This window comes from Triticum dicoccoides, chromosome 6A, assembly GCF_002162155.2.
Source record: "Triticum dicoccoides isolate Atlit2015 ecotype Zavitan chromosome 6A, WEW_v2.0, whole genome shotgun sequence".
NCBI classification, from domain to species: Eukaryota; Viridiplantae; Streptophyta; class Magnoliopsida; order Poales; family Poaceae; genus Triticum; species Triticum dicoccoides.
Window position 1 is genome coordinate 21,015,361 of NC_041390.1, and position 17,282 is coordinate 21,032,642.

The 17,282-nt window shown below is 42.6% G+C and overlaps 1 protein-coding gene across 1 annotated transcript; it reads left to right on the top strand.

Moving 5' to 3' along the window:
• The first annotated feature begins 2,643 nt into the window (after positions 1-2,643).
• LOC119315521 lies at positions 2,644-12,412 on the top strand. Its single transcript, XM_037590114.1, has 8 exons — positions 2,644-2,954; positions 6,309-6,411; positions 6,485-6,563; positions 7,346-7,409; positions 7,546-8,708; positions 9,531-9,594; positions 9,712-10,874; positions 11,900-12,412. The coding sequence occupies exons 1-8, from the start codon at positions 2,644-2,646 to the stop codon at positions 11,932-11,934; spliced, it is 2,982 nt and encodes a 993-aa protein (XP_037446011.1). The 3' UTR covers positions 11,935-12,412.
• The last annotated feature ends 4,870 nt before the right edge of the window (positions 12,413-17,282 follow it).

The following is a 17,282-nucleotide window of genomic DNA, read 5'->3' on the forward strand; positions in this document are numbered from 1 at the left end:
TACCGCCAGGAGTTTAACGGCCATACCGCTAAAGATTGGTAAGCAACCGGTGAAAGTGGTTACAAAACAATTGGTAAGCTGTCAGGTTTCCAGCTCGTTGGTGAATACCTTGTACAACGCACTGGCCTTGCCCGTGTAGATGTTCACCTTGTCCCAAGCGTACGGTCGGGTATTGTCGCCTTCTTCGCCATACTCCATCCATGGACGCCGGACATCTTTCTCAGGATGGCCCACCAGCAATTACTCCCACATCCAAATAAAGAGGACCCAGAAAAATCCACACATGTCCGACTTTTCTTCCATGCTCTGCGTTGCAACGTCCAGCTACAAACACCAATTGATGATCAGATAACACAATTTAAAGCAACATACATCACTAGTAGAAAAATGAGCTTTGGTTCGGCCAGAAAAGAGCATTAGTACCGGTTGCATTATGAACCGGGACTAATGTGAGCATTAGTCCCGGTTCGAGCGGTTAGGGCACTGTACAGGCATTACTCCCGGTTCAAATGGGACCTTTAGTCCCGGTTGATGCCCCGAACCGGGACTAAAGGGTGTGATGCCCATTAGTACCGGGTCGTGGCACGAACCGGTAACCGGTACTAAAGGTTCATGCCACGAACCGGTACTAATATTGCAATTTTCAAATCCTAAACACCCCCCTGTATCGCCTTTTCAGTTTTGTAAAAAGCAAAAGAAAATGATAAAAATTTCAAAAGTTAAAATCCTTCAAGATGTAGTTATGTTACTACATCTACTAGTTAGGAAAATTTAAAATTTAAAATTTGGACATGTTTTGCAAAAAGTGTAGGGAAAAATGTAAAACGGCTATAATTTTTTGCATACGATATCAGGAAAAAAACGTATAATATATCAAAATGTTCAGCACGAAAATCCGCATCTGGTATTGACAGCCTACGGCCTGTTTGCAAATTTTTAGAATCCTCAAATTCTAAAAAGAAAAAAGTTATGCTTAAATTTCAGTTTTTTCAATTTTCGTTAAATCTAGTCAAACTATGGTCAAACTACTTATTCAATAATTATTAGTGTTACTAAATAATTATTCAAGAATATTAGTGTTACTAAATAATTATTCAAGAATATTAGTGTTACTAAATAATTATTTCATTTTTTTTGAATTTTGGTCAAATCTGGTCAAACTGTGGTCAAACTACTAATTCAAGAAATATTAGTGTTACTAAATAATTATTGTTTTTTAGAACGATTGTTTCAAACTCAAACTGTGAAATGTGTGACTTCATACTCAAGCTAAACTCCTGAGGGTTAATAGGATTGACTCTTACTATTGTCAGGAAAACAACAAGTGCAGACTTGGAAACGAGAGAGAATAGAACCCGGAAGTTAAGCGTGCTCAGGCTGGGGTAGTGAGAGGATGGTTGACCGTTCGGGAAGTTAGATGATTTGGAATGATGAGGGGTGATAAGAGATTAGAGATTAAATTGAGCAGTGATGAGGGCTGATTAGAGATTAAAGGTTAAAATAATTCAGAAATTTGAAAATTCGGAAAAAAATTCAATTTTTTAAAAAAATCAAAAAAATCAAAAAAATTCCTTCAATACCGGTTTGTGGCACCAACCGGGACTAAAAGTGGATCCCACACAGCGGCCACGTGGAGGGCCTTTAGTCTCGGTTCGTATAAGAACCGGGACTAAAGGGGGGCCTTTAGTAACGATCCTTTAGTCCCGGTTCCAGAACCGAAACAAATGACCCTTTTTCTATTAGTTCATACGTCCCTAAACGAATATTGAGATATTTCTATTACGGAACGGTATAGGTACGCGAGTCCAATAGATCTCCAATTGTACCTGGCATCCCAGTCAGTCAGGAAGTTGAGATACATTCATAAGGCAGTATCCCCCGAGTAGAAGATACAACAAGTAGACCCTCACGTACTGCTCCACAAGATGGTTGGTACACCGATTGTTCGGTTGTCCTTCATGGGAGGGCAGTCGCCGATGAGGGCGATAATCCTCTCCCGCCAGTTGTTCCTCTCCTCTCGCCCAGATTCATCGATGGAGTATTATCATGCGCATTTAGCTTCATCGATGGACCACATGAGAAGACAGCGAAGATCAACACACTGTCCCACTGGCCATTGTTAATTCATCTTCCTCGCTCGGAGATGTACTCAAGCCCCCGCGAACGCATTTAGATACATTGTCGTCTGTCTTAAGGAATATGGCAATTGTAGTGTAGCTACATCTTGTGGATCCGCTGTTGCTTGTCAACAATTTACCCTACAATTCAAGACAGTATTTTAGGCAGGGAAAGGCATCTTTGGCTCTTTGCACTCAACGGTAATAATGGTATAATTGCATACTTGTATCCCAAGATGAAAGTGCAAAAGTCACCGCGCCTCCGCGAACGATTTCCTGCACAATTTTTCATGTTAACATTCAATCTGCTATTTGCGAAACAAATACCAGACCATCTCTTCCATGAGTAAGGTTGTAGAAGTATTTCTTATGCGCTATCACACAAATTACTTTTTTGAGAAACAAATCAGACGAAGTAAGGTTTACGCTGGATATTCCTATAAAAAAAGGTTTACGTGGATAGATGGGCTTCCTCCCCTCCCTCCGCCGCCGCCGGAAGACGCCGCCGGCCTAAGCCCGGAGGCCGATGGCGGTGGCGGGGGATCTCCTCTCCCGTGCGTCTCCGGGGTGGGGCGGACCCCAAGGCGTGTGGTGGCGTGACCGATCTGAGATCTGCGGCGCGGCGGATGGCGGCAGGCGGCGGGAGGCCGGCCCGTCCTCGGACGACGACGGCTTGGCGCGGCGGAGGCCAGGGCTGCGGGCGCTGCGGATGGCCTTTCAGGCAGCGGCGGCCGGCTTGGCTGCGGTGGTGTGCATGTTGTCTTCAGATCGACGGCGGCGGCGTGGAGGGCCTGGTGGTCTCGTCGGCGGCATCTCTGATCAGATCCGTTCTGACCGGTGCAGCCGGCGGTGGTGGTCATCTCTTTCGTCAGAGGTGGTCGGCCTGAGGCTGGGTGTTTGGATCTCGGAATCCGTCATCTGGCACCAACTGCGAGTCGGGGAGATGTAGTTGCCGGTGAAAACCGAGCCGGCGGTGGGCGATGACGGCGTTCCACGTCGGTACCTTGATGAAGGCATCGTCATGTGACTTCTGTCGACCCACTTGTATTGCTCCGGGGAAAACCCTAGGATCCAGACCGGACGATGGCAGCACTGCGGTGTCGTTTCTCTCTTGGGAGTGTCGTTTTGTGGAGCAGCGCTGGAAGTCAGAGGCAGGAGGTGGAGCGGTTTCGTCTTGCACGGAGCTTCGGCGGAGATGTCAAGTCATGCCTGACCAACAGGTGCTACGCTTGGTCATGCCTGGTCGGCAGGTGCTACGCACGACAGATCCTTCAAGGGCTTCAAGTTGTGTCGGCTGGTGGTACGTGGCAGCATGGCGCTGAGGTGTATCAGTGGCGACCGCGACGTGTACAGCTGTTTGCGCACAGGGAGGAGGTGCCGTTGGGCGCCGTGGTGGCGTCGTCGATAGCTAGACCGAGCAAAGTTGATGCATCAGTACAATTCTGAACATGGAGCGGTGGCAGTTGGCGGCGACGATCTCTAAGAGCACGTCGGACCAGTGTGTGCCCCATACCCGGCAAGTGACTAGGTTGGGGTCTCAGGTCTTAGATGTTAGGCTTGGTTGCGATGTCTGTTTGGTATTAGGCCCAGGCTATCTGCACCCCTTCATCAACTGAATAGGTGTAGCGACAGTTTGTTGCTTAGACGGCGGCTTTAGTCTTATTGTTATATGAATTTGTAAGGTCTTATGAGAATCTTTACCTACTAATAAAGCGGCTATCGCTTCTGGTCGTCCGTCATTAAAATTATCCTTCAAGTTGGTTAAAATTAGCCAACAATGCCATCCGTAAGTGGAAAAATGATTCGATTTTTCGGACCAAAAATCGACGTCTCCTTCGTTATTTTATAGGGACGCGACGAGTAGAGATCATAGAACAACGAGTATCCGAGTGGTTGGCTGGTCGCTCCGGCCCATGTGCGGGGCTTCACTCCCCTATTTTCATTTTACTTTTTTGTCTTTTCTTTTCTCATTCTGTTTTCTTTCTTCTTTAACTTAATTCCGGATTTTAATACTCCAAAAGTTGCAAGTTTGATAAAAAATCATAAAATATATTTGAATTAAAAAATGTTTACAAAATCATAAAAAGTTTGCAGTTTAAAAGATGTTGGTGGTTTTACAAAACTGTTCGCAAAATTATATAAAAAAATCACAATTTGTAAAAAAGGTCAGGAAATAAAATGAAGTTCATGATTTTGAAAAAATGACCGTGTATTCGAAACATATTCAGGAATCTGAAAAAAATGTCCATCAAATTTTATAAAATGTTCACAATAATAATAATAAATGTATGTGTTTTAATTTTGTTCCCCAATTTAAAAAAATTCATCGATTCAAAAAATGTTTGTTGAGTCAAAAAATGTTAATGAATACGAAACTGGTTCATACATTCAAAAAAATTGTAAACAGAACTAATGTTCATGATTTTTTTTTTGAGAAAATCAAAAATTTAAACAAAAAAATGTTTGTCGATTCAAAAAACTGTTTGTTGATTCAAAAGTATTTTATGTCTAGGATTTGATTAGTTCTTCAAAAGTCTTTATATGTTTTGGCGTTGGGAGTAGTTCGTGGTCAATGAGATTTGTTTTTAAAGTTTTAAACGTTCCCTTGCGCAACATAATGACAAGTGTGGCATGCACCGGTAAACTCATAGCCTTGAGATTTACCATGTCGAGTGCATTGTGATCACGTAAACATCGCGACCATAATCGGTTAGGGTGAGAAAAAAAATGGCAACATGGTGAACCACTATGTTAAAATAGAGTACGCATATATTAGAATATTGAGTCATACTTATTTAGTTAGCCATAATTTTTTGTCTCCAAAGTCTCCGCTGCGATTAGTGCTCTTATAGAGAAGATACCACAAATAGTTCACACAGACATCGATAGCCCAGTGGCTGGATCTTGTCTCTTTCCACCCGGAGACTGGGGTTTGACCCCAGGCTTGGCAAATTTCCCCTCAATTTTTGTCACGCACCCCCCCTCCACCAATGCGCGTTCATGGGCCAGCCCGCAGGCGCGACGCCCCTGTTTTTTTCTTCATCTTTTGTCTGTTTGTTTTTTTCATTTCTTATTTTGTTTTTCCCTTCTCCAAATTTCAAAATGTTGCGAATTTTGAAAAACATGTTCGAGAAATTATAAAATATTTTCGAATTAAAAAAATATTTGGGAAATCATAAAATTTACACAGTTTCAAAAATATTAGTAATTTAAAAATATTAGTAATTTTACAAAATTGTTTTTAAATTTAAAAAAATCACAATTTGGAAAAATATATCCGATAATAAAACCATGTTCATGATTTTGAAAGAATAATCCTGTATTCGAAACAAATTCGTGAATCTGACAAAAATGTCCATCAAATTTTAGAGCTAGCTTGCCAAGTGTCACTTAACAAATGGTCTACACAGTACAGTTACAACCAAAATATTTTCTTTAAAGTTTTTGTGTGCAGATTCAAGTATTTTTAAGATATTCATGTCTTTCAAACCCAAGCTCTAAATTTAGCACGCTATTTATGAAAATAGCTCAGAAAAAATTGTAGATTCTAAATATGATATTATCTTGCATGTTAATTATTTTTATGTGCAAAATTAATTAGCACTTCTCCTTTTCTATTAAAGGCATGGATGTTTCTTACTCCCATTTTTCACACGTCACTTATTATCAGATTTTCATCCGTCGTTTGGTTCGTCCATTTGCACATAATATAGAAAAATAAAATAAAATATGTTCACAATTTTTTGTAAATAGTATAAAACGTTTATGAATTCAAAAAATGTTCTTTATTTTAGAAATTGTTCGAAAAATTGTAAAAGTGTTCATTTGAAAAATGTTCATGATTTAAAATGTGTGCATGGGTTTAAAAAATGTACATGATGTCAAAAATTGTTCATAATTTCACGAAATTGAGAGTGATATTGTATCTCGATGATGCAACAAAATATGGTCATAGCCATTGAAGATTATGAAAAAAATCTCCCGTTGCAACGCACGGGCCCTTTTGCTAGTAATTAATAAAGTGGCCTTATGCATCGCCGAGATGCAGAGGCCGGGGGTCATCCTCTTTTTTTTAAAAAAAAATGGGTTTTGGATTGGGGACTCCGCTGTTTTTTCTCTTAAAAAGAAATTGACAGTGGGCCGGGCTTGTCCAGGCCAGGATTATAGGTAGGCCTCACTGCACGCCTGCAGTTTGCTCCGCTCTGTCGTCCCTCCGCTGCAGTGGGAGGACGGAGGAGCGGCGGCGCCGCCGACCTCAATCGGCTCCGTCGGCGGCAGCCACCCTCGAATCGAGGTCAGTCCGCCCCTTCTCCTTGCTCCCCTTTTCCATCTCGTACTGATTTCTTCTGTTTTCTCCTCTTCCCTAGCTCGTCGGCGGCGGTGTCCGATCGGAAGGAGACGGGAACAACCTGCCGCCATCTCCCTCTGCAGCGGGTCACCGGCCAGGTAATGGCCGCCCTCCTCCCTCCCGCCCGCCCCCGCGCTGGTCACGGGCCACTCCAGGATCCGAACCAATCTCCCTTCTCCTTTCCATAATTCCCTTCTCAGTTTCCCCCTTTTCGTAGTTCCTCATCTCAATTTCGTCATATCCGAACAAGGTTGCCAAGTTAGCTTTACATTTGCAGTGCCTGTCATTAAGTTTGTTGCAGATTGATTATAAGTAAGACCAGATGTGGATTTGAAATTGGCAATACCTTCCACATTGCCTTGTGTTGTAGCACTACACTTCCTCTCGGTCAACAATTGATGCCTACTATCTTTTTATTTGTCGTTTGAGTTGCAGAACCGTCAAGCTCAGACAAGAAAAGTAGGAACTAAAGTTACATGCATGCCTAATCTGCATATAGGTATAGGCCAATTCTCTTGTGTTTATGTGTAATACGAGGGAAATTATTAGTGGACCAGTCTAATATGGGGGAAATGATTAAAGGCAAGGTAATACGGGACAAAAGATAAATAGATCAATCTAATATGTGGAAACTGATCAATAGACCAAATGTAATATTGGGGCAAACGATTAATAGATACAAAGTAATATGGCAAATGATCAAGTGTCCAAGTAATAAGTGTTAATATATGATCACAGCCACTGAAGATTTGAGGTCGGGTCACCCCTTCTCCTTCCTCTCCTACTCCATCTCCTTGTAATTTTTTTGATTTCTCTTCTTTCTGAGTGAAAAACTTAGCTTGATTCCACTCATAGCCTTAACGTTTCATTGTTTCGACAGCTGAGAGAAAGAGACGAGAGGTTGCTCTGACAGATAGGATGGATCCTGTGGAGATTGCCCAAGGGTAGGAGCTCTAGTTTCTCCCTTCACTTTGTATATTGGGCTGGTCTGCCAGATGTATGTAAAATTCTATATGCGTCCGCGTTGATTGAAGAATCGGCCCACTGATTCGATTTGTTGTGGCTGTTGCTGCATTTCAGGGTTGATGCCAGGCCCGAGTGTTCTTTGACACCAACTGACCCTGTGTCCAAGGTGCTCAATGATGATGACCTGCTAATCGAGATCCTCCTCCGCCTCACTCCGAAGCCATCCTCCCTCCGCAACGCCTCCCTCGTCTACAAGCGATGGCGCCACATCCTCTTCGACCCTCAATTCCTCGGGCGCTTCCGCAAGCACCATTGGAAGCTCCTCGGCTTCTTCTACCAACAGTTTAATGAAGCCCCCAACTTCACTCCAATTTCGGACCAGTTGGACCTCATCGCAGCAGCGTTGCCGGAGAACCTGTTTCATCCTTATTCTGGAGGAGGCGTCTTCCTTGGCTGCCGTGATGGCATCGCCCTCGTCCTCCACCGTGCGCGCCATGAAGCCATCATTTGGGAACCCACCACCGGGGGCAAAAACCACTTGGCTTTTCCACCGGCTGTGAGTGATGGCTTCGAAACCTCTGTTATGAGCGCGGCGGTGATGTGCTCTGCCCGCGACGTTCATCAGCACTTGCACAACGAGAACTGCTTGAGCACATTCAAACTGGTACTGGTGTGCCAGGAAGATTTCGCTAACCAAAAAAAGGTATCTGTTTGCCTCTACGACTCCAAGTCTAATACATGGGGAGATATTATATCCATAACGGATACATGCAAGATTGCTAATGTGGCAAGGCCCAGCGTCATGGTTGGGAATGCACTTTACTGGTTGCTCTCTGGAGCCAACATCCTTGAGTTTGATTTTGAAAGGCAGACCCTTGTTGTGATTGAGAAGCCGACAACATATGCCCATGTTACTGGTTCTAGCGTCGACACGTTCTTTCAGATCTTACGAGGAGAGGATAATTGCCCTGGCCTTGCGGTTCTTTCAAAGTTAAAACTGAGCATTGAGTTATGGGGGAGGAAGTCAAACGGTGATGGTATTGTCTCATGGGTGCTGCAGAAATGTGTTCAACTTGACGAGCTCTTTTCAAGACCCGCGCGCAGGAAAAATGTCATCCTGTTGGCGGGGTATGATGAGGACACAAATGCGATATTTCTGTCTTCGGATTCTCATGATTTCATCCTCCAGCTTGAGTCGGTGCAGTTCAGATATATTGGAAGGAGAGAATGCACACACTTCAGAATGTATTATCCGTATACAAATTTCTACATTGCAGGTAATACATCGTTGAGTAATTTCTTCTGTTGAATTCATTACATTACTTATGGTACATGTTTGATGTGATATCATTGGCTCATTGGTCTGCTTAAAGGCTGACAAGATATTTGTGAGTAAATTGATTTAGGCATACCAGAACAAGGTTACCAACTTTGCTTTACATTTGCAGTCCCAGATTTGTCATTATATTAAGTTTGGTGCAGTTTGATTATAAGTAAGACCAGATTTGGATTTGAAATTGGCACTACCACAGTGCCTTGTTGTAGCACTACACTTACTCTCGGTCAACAATTGATGCCTACTGTTTTATAATTGTCGTTTGGGTTGCAGAACCATGAGTTTGATCCTTTTGCTAAGGATCAATCAGAGACAAGAAAAGTAGGAATTAAGTTATATGCATACCTAATCTGCATATAGGTGTAGGCCAATTCTCTTGTGTGTATGTGCAATATGAGGCAAATGATCAGTAGAATAGTCTAATATTGGGGAAATGATTAAAGACAAGGTAATACGGTACAAAAGATCAATAGATCAATCTAATATGTGGAAATTGATTAATGGGGTAGGGGGGTAATATAGGGCAAATGATCAATCGACCAATCTAATATTGGGGCAAATGATTAATAGATACAAAGTAATATGGCAAATGATCAAGTATGCAAGTAATAAGGGTTATCTATATATGATCACAGACACTGAACATTTGAGGTCAGGACACCCCTTCTCCATCTCCTCGTAACTTTTTCGTTTTCTGTTTTGTCCTAGTGGAAAACCTAGCTTGATTCCCGCTCATAAGCCTTACATTTCATTGTTTTGACAGCTGTGGGAAAGAGAGGAGAGGGTGCTGCGACAGATAGGATGGAACCTGTTGAGATTCCCCAAGGGTAAGACCTCTAATTTCTCCTTTCACTTCCTGTATATTAGGCTGGTCCGCCAGATGCATGTAAAGTTATATATGCATCCGTATTTATTGATTTGTTGTGGCTGTTGCTGCATTTCAGGGTTGATGCCAGGCCCGAGTGTTCTTTGACACCAAATGACTCTGTGTCCAAGGTGCTCAGTGATGATGACCTCCTAATTGAGATCCTCCTCCGCCTCACTCCGAAGCCATCCTCCCTCCGCAACACCTCCCTCATCTACAAGCGATGGCGCCGCATCCTCTTCGACCCCCAATTCCTCGGGCGCTTCCGCAAACACCATTGGAAGCTCCTCGGCTTCTTCTACCAACAATTTAATGAAGCCCCCATCTTCACTCCAATTTCGGACCAGTTGGACCTCATTGCAGCAGCGTTGCCGGAGAACCTGTCTGATCCGTATTCTCTAGGTGGCGTCTTCCTTGGCTGCCGCGATGGCATCACCCTCGTCCTCGACTGCGCGCGCCATAAGGCCATCATTTGGGAACCCACCACCGGGGGCAAAAACCACGTGGCTTTTCCACCAGCAGTCAGTCATGGCTTTGAAACCTCTGTTGTGAGCGCAGCGGTGATGTGCTCTGCCCGCGACGTTCATCAGCACTTGCACAACGAGAACTGCTTGAGCACATTCAAACTGGTACTGGTGTGCCAGGAAGATTTCGCTAACCAAACAAAGGTATCTGTTTGCCTCTACGACTCCAAGTCTAATACATGGGGAGATATTATATCCATGACGGATACATGCAAGATTGCTAATGCGGCAAGGCCCAGCGTCATGGTTGGGAATGCACTTTACTGGTTGCTCTCTGGAGCCAACATCCTTGAGTTTCATTTTGAAAGGCAAACCCTTGTTGTGATTGAGAAGCCGACAACATATGCCCATGTTACTGGTTCTAGCGTCGACATGTCCTTTCAGATCTTACGAGGAGAGGATAATTGCCTTGGCCTTGCGGTTCTTTCAAAGTTAAAACTGAGCATTGAGTTATGGGGGAGGAAGTCAAACGGTGATGATATTGTCTCATGGGTGCTGCAGAAATGTGTTCAACTGGACGAGCTCTTTTCAAAACCCGCGCGCAGGAAAAATGTCATCCTGTTGGCGGGGTATGATGAGGACACAAATGCGATATTTCTATCTTCGGATTCTCATGATTTCATCCTCCAGCTCGAGTCGGCGCAGTTCAGATATATTGGAAGGCGAGAATGCACACACTTCAGAATGTATTATCCATATACAAATTTCTACATTGCAGGTAATACATCGTAGAGTAATTTCTTCCGTTGAATTCATTACATTTAGTTATGGTAAATGCTTGATTTGATATCATTGGTGTGCTTCAAGGTCGGCAAGATATTTGTCAGAATGGTCAGAATTGATATGCTCGAGTCGGTGTCAGAGTAAATTGAGTTTTTCTGTTTTGTCAGAATGGTCATGTTAGGGCAATGCAAGTCGAGGGGGGTTCCATTTCCATTCCTTGGCCACTACCCTTATGAGAGCTTAAACTATATCATTATTTATTATTGAAATAGACTGAATCTATATCAGAAGTATAATAAAAGTTATTGCTGCTTGGTAATCACTATGTGTGTAAACAAAATGCTATCAGTCTGTGCTTGTATCGATCTAAATGGATCGATGCATACTCTACCGAGATATCAAGTGCAAGGTGCTGTTTAAAGTGTATGAGTTGACAGGAAATGAGCCACGCATCTATAATAGTATCTGCCAATTTAGGATGATCTGGCCTCCCAGATTTCCCGCACTCAAGGATGATCCTGGAAAGTTTGCCTTTTGTCTCTGGTTGATGCAGCAATGGATAAGAGAAATTAGAACGACAGGGGATATCCTTTGAACCATGATCCTCAAGATATGATGCCTTGGATTGTTAATCATTAGTGTTTCCTGAATGTTTGTATACAACGGAATCAACTTCCATGTCTGTATGTTGAAGTATGTTATCTCTCACATGGATTTCAATTATGAATATGTGACAATACATTTTTCCTGTACTTATGAAAAGTGCAAAGTGCAACCTAGCTAAAAACATGTAGGGTAGTTGGGTGATGTTCATCTTGCCTTCTTCTATGACCAATTGGTATGTTTTAGTGGGTGAACTGTAAATAAATCTGTTTGGGTGTCAATATTTGTATCATATTGACTTAGTACCGGCTAATATTTGATTCCCATTGTACAGCTGATTGGCTTCTAAATTGTCCAGATCTTGTTATGCTTAATTACATCTCTGTCCTGATCTATGTTCTGTTTTTCTTGGAGCAGAGAGGCCACCTCAGTCTTGGATCAAAGAAGAGTGAGCTGCATTTCTCTCGTGGCAACTGGGTCCGTCGACATAAAATCTGTCTTAGAGAAGCAAGTGTAGTGGTATCCACAAGCTGTGTTTTCAGTCGGTTGTTTATTGCGTACTGAATTAGGATGTTCTATTTAACTGGATCAGGTGCTCCTATATTTGCTAGGAAATCCTAACTGTTTCCGAGAATCTTTGTACCGTTATGTTTGGAAATACCTGCTACCAACCTGTATTGCATGCCAACACAGTCCAGTATGTGCCTATTTGTTATGTTGTTTGTACCTGCAAACTGTGTTCTAATTAGCAGTGTGTAGTCTAGCAAGTTTAATTTTGAGGACCTATCAGGTGGTGAGATAAGAGCTTTGAATTTCTGCTACTGCTATTGAGTCTTGAATTTGGATCAGGCAGGTTCTGAGTATCCTAGCACTGTATAGATTGTAATCGTCATTGCATAACTAACAAGTACTTGAGGCAGATTTTTTTTACTCATTTAGTTATTTATCTTTCTTCTGATGTATAATATGTTTCTTCTTAGAGAAGTGAGTACAGTATCCTTTAGCTGTGTTTTGAGCTGGTCACAGGTTAACTTGGCGCTTGATTTGGATGCTATATACTCCCTCCGTAAAGAAATATTAGAGCGTTTAGATCACTAAAGTAGTGATTTAAAAGCTCCTATATTTGTTTACAGAGGGAGTATCTGTAACTGGATCAGGTGCTCATTTATACTCCTTTGATGTTATATCTAGAAATACTAGATATGGATGCCCTTTATTGCTGTTGTTTTTAATTAGTGTACTTGTGTCCCAGTGTTAACACTGGATTTTCCAGTGATAAAGGTAGCTAGTGATCTGACTGCAGTGCGAGGACTACAAGAACCTGATGAGCCTGCAGGCTGGAACAATTGTAGCATTTGACTTTGAGTGCCGCGTAATATTTGACCTTCATCACGCAACTACTTTTCAGTTGTCTAACTCTTGAGATGCTTAATTACCTCCACGGCTGTCTACACCATGGAATCGGGATACCGACATGTCCCGTGGTGTCAACAAACAGGTAGAGATCGATAATAATTGAAGAGAACTTGGGAGGCTGTCATTGGACAGCGATTTGAAGGCACCATAAACGTTGATTGAAATGTCGCAGAGAAGTTGGGACGCCGTCCTTGCGCGGTGATTGGAAGGCTGGGAAGTCTTTGTAGCCCTGCAGGGAGGCACTGCAGCTTGTCGCAATCATGAAATTCGAACATCTGGAGGGAGGTCAGGAGCTGAAGGGCATCCTCGAGCTCCTTACTGAAGCACTCGAACTCATGAACGCCAGAAAAGCGCAAGCTACTGATGGAGGAGGACAGGAGGCTGCAAACGGGCATAAAAAAGCATAAGCTGGTGATGGTGGAGGAAGGTGGCCAAAGTTGCTGCCCAGAACCATACCAGGAGACCCTGGTAACCTAAAATTTCGATTTGGATTTGGAGTAGGAGGTGGAGGAGTAGGACCTGCAGAACCATGTGCATTCGACAGTGTCATCCCATTTGCATGACAAACCTGGTTTCCGCTACCAGGTGTGACTGCATCTCGAGGCTCGGATTTGTTGCATCACAAAGATCAAGTGGCCTGTAACAGATAGACAACACCACAAAGATAAAATAAAAAATTAAATAGCATATCAGATAGAAAAATCTTTGCCAATTTCCTACAAGTGAGATCAAACAAGAGTTCAGTGTGAGAATCACATACATCAAAATACCCCCAGATGAGTTGTTTGGGCATGCTTGTGGAAGTACAACAACATGAGAACTATGTGGTAGTACGATCGGCTTCAGCTCTCGGCTATTAACCTAAGGCACAAGAAAAGCATGAAGATAAGCAACACTGACAAATAACAGTATGATAAGAGCAGCAAAACAAAGGTATGAGAATGTATTTCACAGATCAAAAAGATTATTCAAACTATTGTAAAAATACTAGTGCATTGAAAGAGCCGGTGAAAATTGGGCCCTTGGGGGCGTATTTTTTGGCGCCGGCGGCCGAAAAGTCGCCTGGGGGGCCTTGTTGGGGGCGCGGCTGGAGATGCTCTTAGCTTCAGAGCTGGCATAATGTCATAGTTGCCAGTTTGTAACTCCCATTCTTTACTCTCCAGAACTCTTGTCCAATGGTAGAATGTAAGCCGGCTTCGTAGTAATCCACTTACAATTTTTGCTGCAAGAGGGAAACCCTTCAATTTGACCACTATTTCTCTTCCAACGTCAAGCAATTCAGGATAATCTTTCCATGACCATTGGTGACCAAATACATATGCTTCAAATAAATATGGAAGGATGCTTTTATGAATGCTTTCCTTGGCTCCAGCATTCATAAAAGATTGAAGTCGTTTACCCAATGCAAACACTTGTATCTCTGTCGTTTTCTTACGAGCATCAAACTACTCCACACTCACAGTGCATAATTTGACGTGTATCTAAATAACCTAAACTGGAATCTATCCCACAAAAATCACGAACCCGAAACTATCAACTCACAACTAATTTTCAATAGCAATTGGATTTCCTACCCGAGAAATCGACAACTAAATATCGAATTGAGAAACAGATTCAGCCAACCAACATTAACGGTGGTGGCATACTTACTTGATAGTTGCTGATCGGCAGGCACATTTCCATCCACTGTTAGACAATATCACTAGTAGAAAAAAGGTCAATGTTTAGCTCATTAATCCCGGTTTGTATTTAAGCCGACACTAATGTGACCAATAGTGCCGGTTCCAACGACTAGGCGGGCGGCGCTCATTAGTACCAGTTTGTGGTGAACCTTTAGTACCGGTTCGTACCACAAACCGGTACTAAAGATGTGGTGGCCTTTAGTACGGGTTGGTGGCTCCAACCGGTACTAAAGACCCCCCCCTTTAGTACCGGTTGAAGCCACCAACCGGTACTAAAGTTGGCAGCCTTTAGTACGGGTTGGTGGCTCCAACCGGTGCTAAAGAACCCCCCCCCCCTTTAGTACCAGTTGGAGCCACCAACCGGTATTAAAGGTGGTGCGCTGCCACCCGCAATGCACAATATTTAGTCCCACCTTGCTAGTTGAGAGGAGCTCGCACCGATTTATAAGGCCCGCCGCGGCTACCGTGTCGAGCTCCTCTCTAAGCAGGCCTTTGTGGGCCTATTGCAAGTCTTCTGCCCTGTGGGGCCTACTGGGCCGTACGGGCCTGCATCTTGGCCCAACTAGAGGTTGGGTTTCTAGTCATATGCAGGCCGTGTCGGCCCAGTAGACGGGCTGTTTTTGCTTTATTTCAAAAATAAATCAGAAAAAACCGGTACTAAAGGTCCTCCAGACCACGGCGCGCCTCGTGCCACGTGGTGGGCCTTTGGTCCCGGTTCGTGTTGAACCGGGACTAAAGGGGGGACCTTTAGTCCCCACTCTTTAGTGCCGGTTCCAGAACCGGTATAAAGGTCCTTACGAACCAGTACTAAAAGTCGTCTTTCTACTAGTGTATATGGAAGAAAAGCACCGTCCACAGACATATTTTGATCTTCTTCAGATATATGAGATGCTTAGTAGATAAATCAAGTTTTTACTTAATAACCAATGCTGATTGGTAGAACATATATGCTTAAATTACTCAGCTCTGCTATAGTAAATAAGCATTGGTGCATAGTATGCAACCTTTTATTAGATATAAAAAGATGCAAGAAAAATCAACCCACAACAACATAAAAAAAGAAGTACGTTATTTTTATTGGCAAGGGAAAGTTCGTATTAGGATGATTAATTTTATAGTTGTTTGGAACAAGTTAGCCGTTGTTCGACAATTGTTGGTCCAGTCATGGATTGCACTGTATTCATATTATTTTTCATTTTTATTGTGTAATTGAAGGAAAGGTCGAAGAGGAACAGTAAAAATGTACAATTTTCATTCCAGAAGAGGCAGAATTTATGATCCCTTTACCATGAGTTATATGCTTGGATTTCAAACAAAATTTAGACTAAGTTAGTCTATAAAAATGTAATCCTCCTCAAACATTTCCATGACTGGATTGTACATTGTCGAACATATAACTCTTAGTCTATAAAAATGTAATATTTTTTTATCAAAATACAAGCTTGACCATGAGTTATATGCTTGGATTTCAAATTTCTTCATGCAAATGGTATAATTTTTATTCCAGAAGAGGCAGAATTTATGATCCCTCTATAGTCTCTTCACTATAAATACTTTTATTTCCTGGCACATAACAAACTTAATGATATATCCTTATTGAACGTATGGAGAGATAAATTAAACTAGTTAGTGTTTATGTTTTTCATAGACTTCTAATGTACTTTTGATTGAATTTATATCAACAGAGACGTGCATTGCATGTGCAACATTGCCATGTGAAGAAAGCTCTAATGGACATTATTTTCGAATTTGGAGAGGATTTATATGCAGCAAACGTGGAAGTGTTGCAGCTCAAAGACAAACATGAAAAATTTCTCGAGGATAAGAGGTGCACATCACCCTCCCCCACCCACACACAAAAGAAGCACATGGTGATGGGGGTATATAAACAACCTACATTAATTAAGAATTTGAAATCCGATCTTTTTATGCATTGGCATTCCATTATACTTTGACCTAATTTGCATGCATATCTGGTGGTGCCATCCACTAATCCACATGCAATGGGTGTGTTTTACATAGATATATTACACTAATCCACATGTAATGGGTGTGCTTTACATAGATATATTTGAAATTATAAGTGACCCTCTTCTAAGTTTACTATGATTCCACTACTACTTTGTTTCTTACTTGTGTTGAATTTTTTGTATATACTTCATAGTAATTGATGATATATAGGAACCTGAAGCATGGGGTCTTATTACATCTGCTTTTCCAAGAGGAGGAGTTGCATGTCTGCTACCACGCAAGCAACTGCAAGTGTTGCCTCGGACTGTAAGTACATGTCTTCAAGGCGGCTGCAACTCTATGGTGTTTTATCGAGGGGAGGGGGCAGTTGCATGTCCGGCATTAAGCACACAATTGCTAAATTGTTACTGTCGGCCATGACTACAGTTGTATGTCTTCAACGCATCTGCAATTCTGATGTTTTGTCGAGGAGAGGGGTAGTAGCATGTCTATTACTAGGCATGCAACTGCAACTACCATACCTGACTGATTTTATACGTCTTCAGTGCAACTGCAAACTTGGTGGTGTTTTGTCAAGGGAGGAGGATAGTTGCACATCTGCGACTAGGCACGCAACTGCAAATGTGGCCCGACCACAACTGCACGACTTCAACGCGACAACAATAAAGTGGTGTTTTCTCGCGGTATGGGAAGGGCGGGGAGTTGCATGTTCACCACTGTTTTTTTTAGTT

Coding starts and splice junctions, on each gene's coding strand:
- LOC119315521 (XM_037590114.1), top strand. CDS start 2,644: ATGGCGGTGGCGGGGGATCTCCTCTCCCGTGCGTCTCCGGGGTGGGGC. Junction 6,564..7,345: donor TGCAGCGGGTCACCGGCCAG/GTAATGGCCGCC, acceptor TTGTTTCGACAG/CTGAGAGAAAGAGACGAGAG. Junction 10,875..11,899: donor TACAAATTTCTACATTGCAG/GTAATACATCGT, acceptor TTCTTGGAGCAG/AGAGGCCACCTCAGTCTTGG.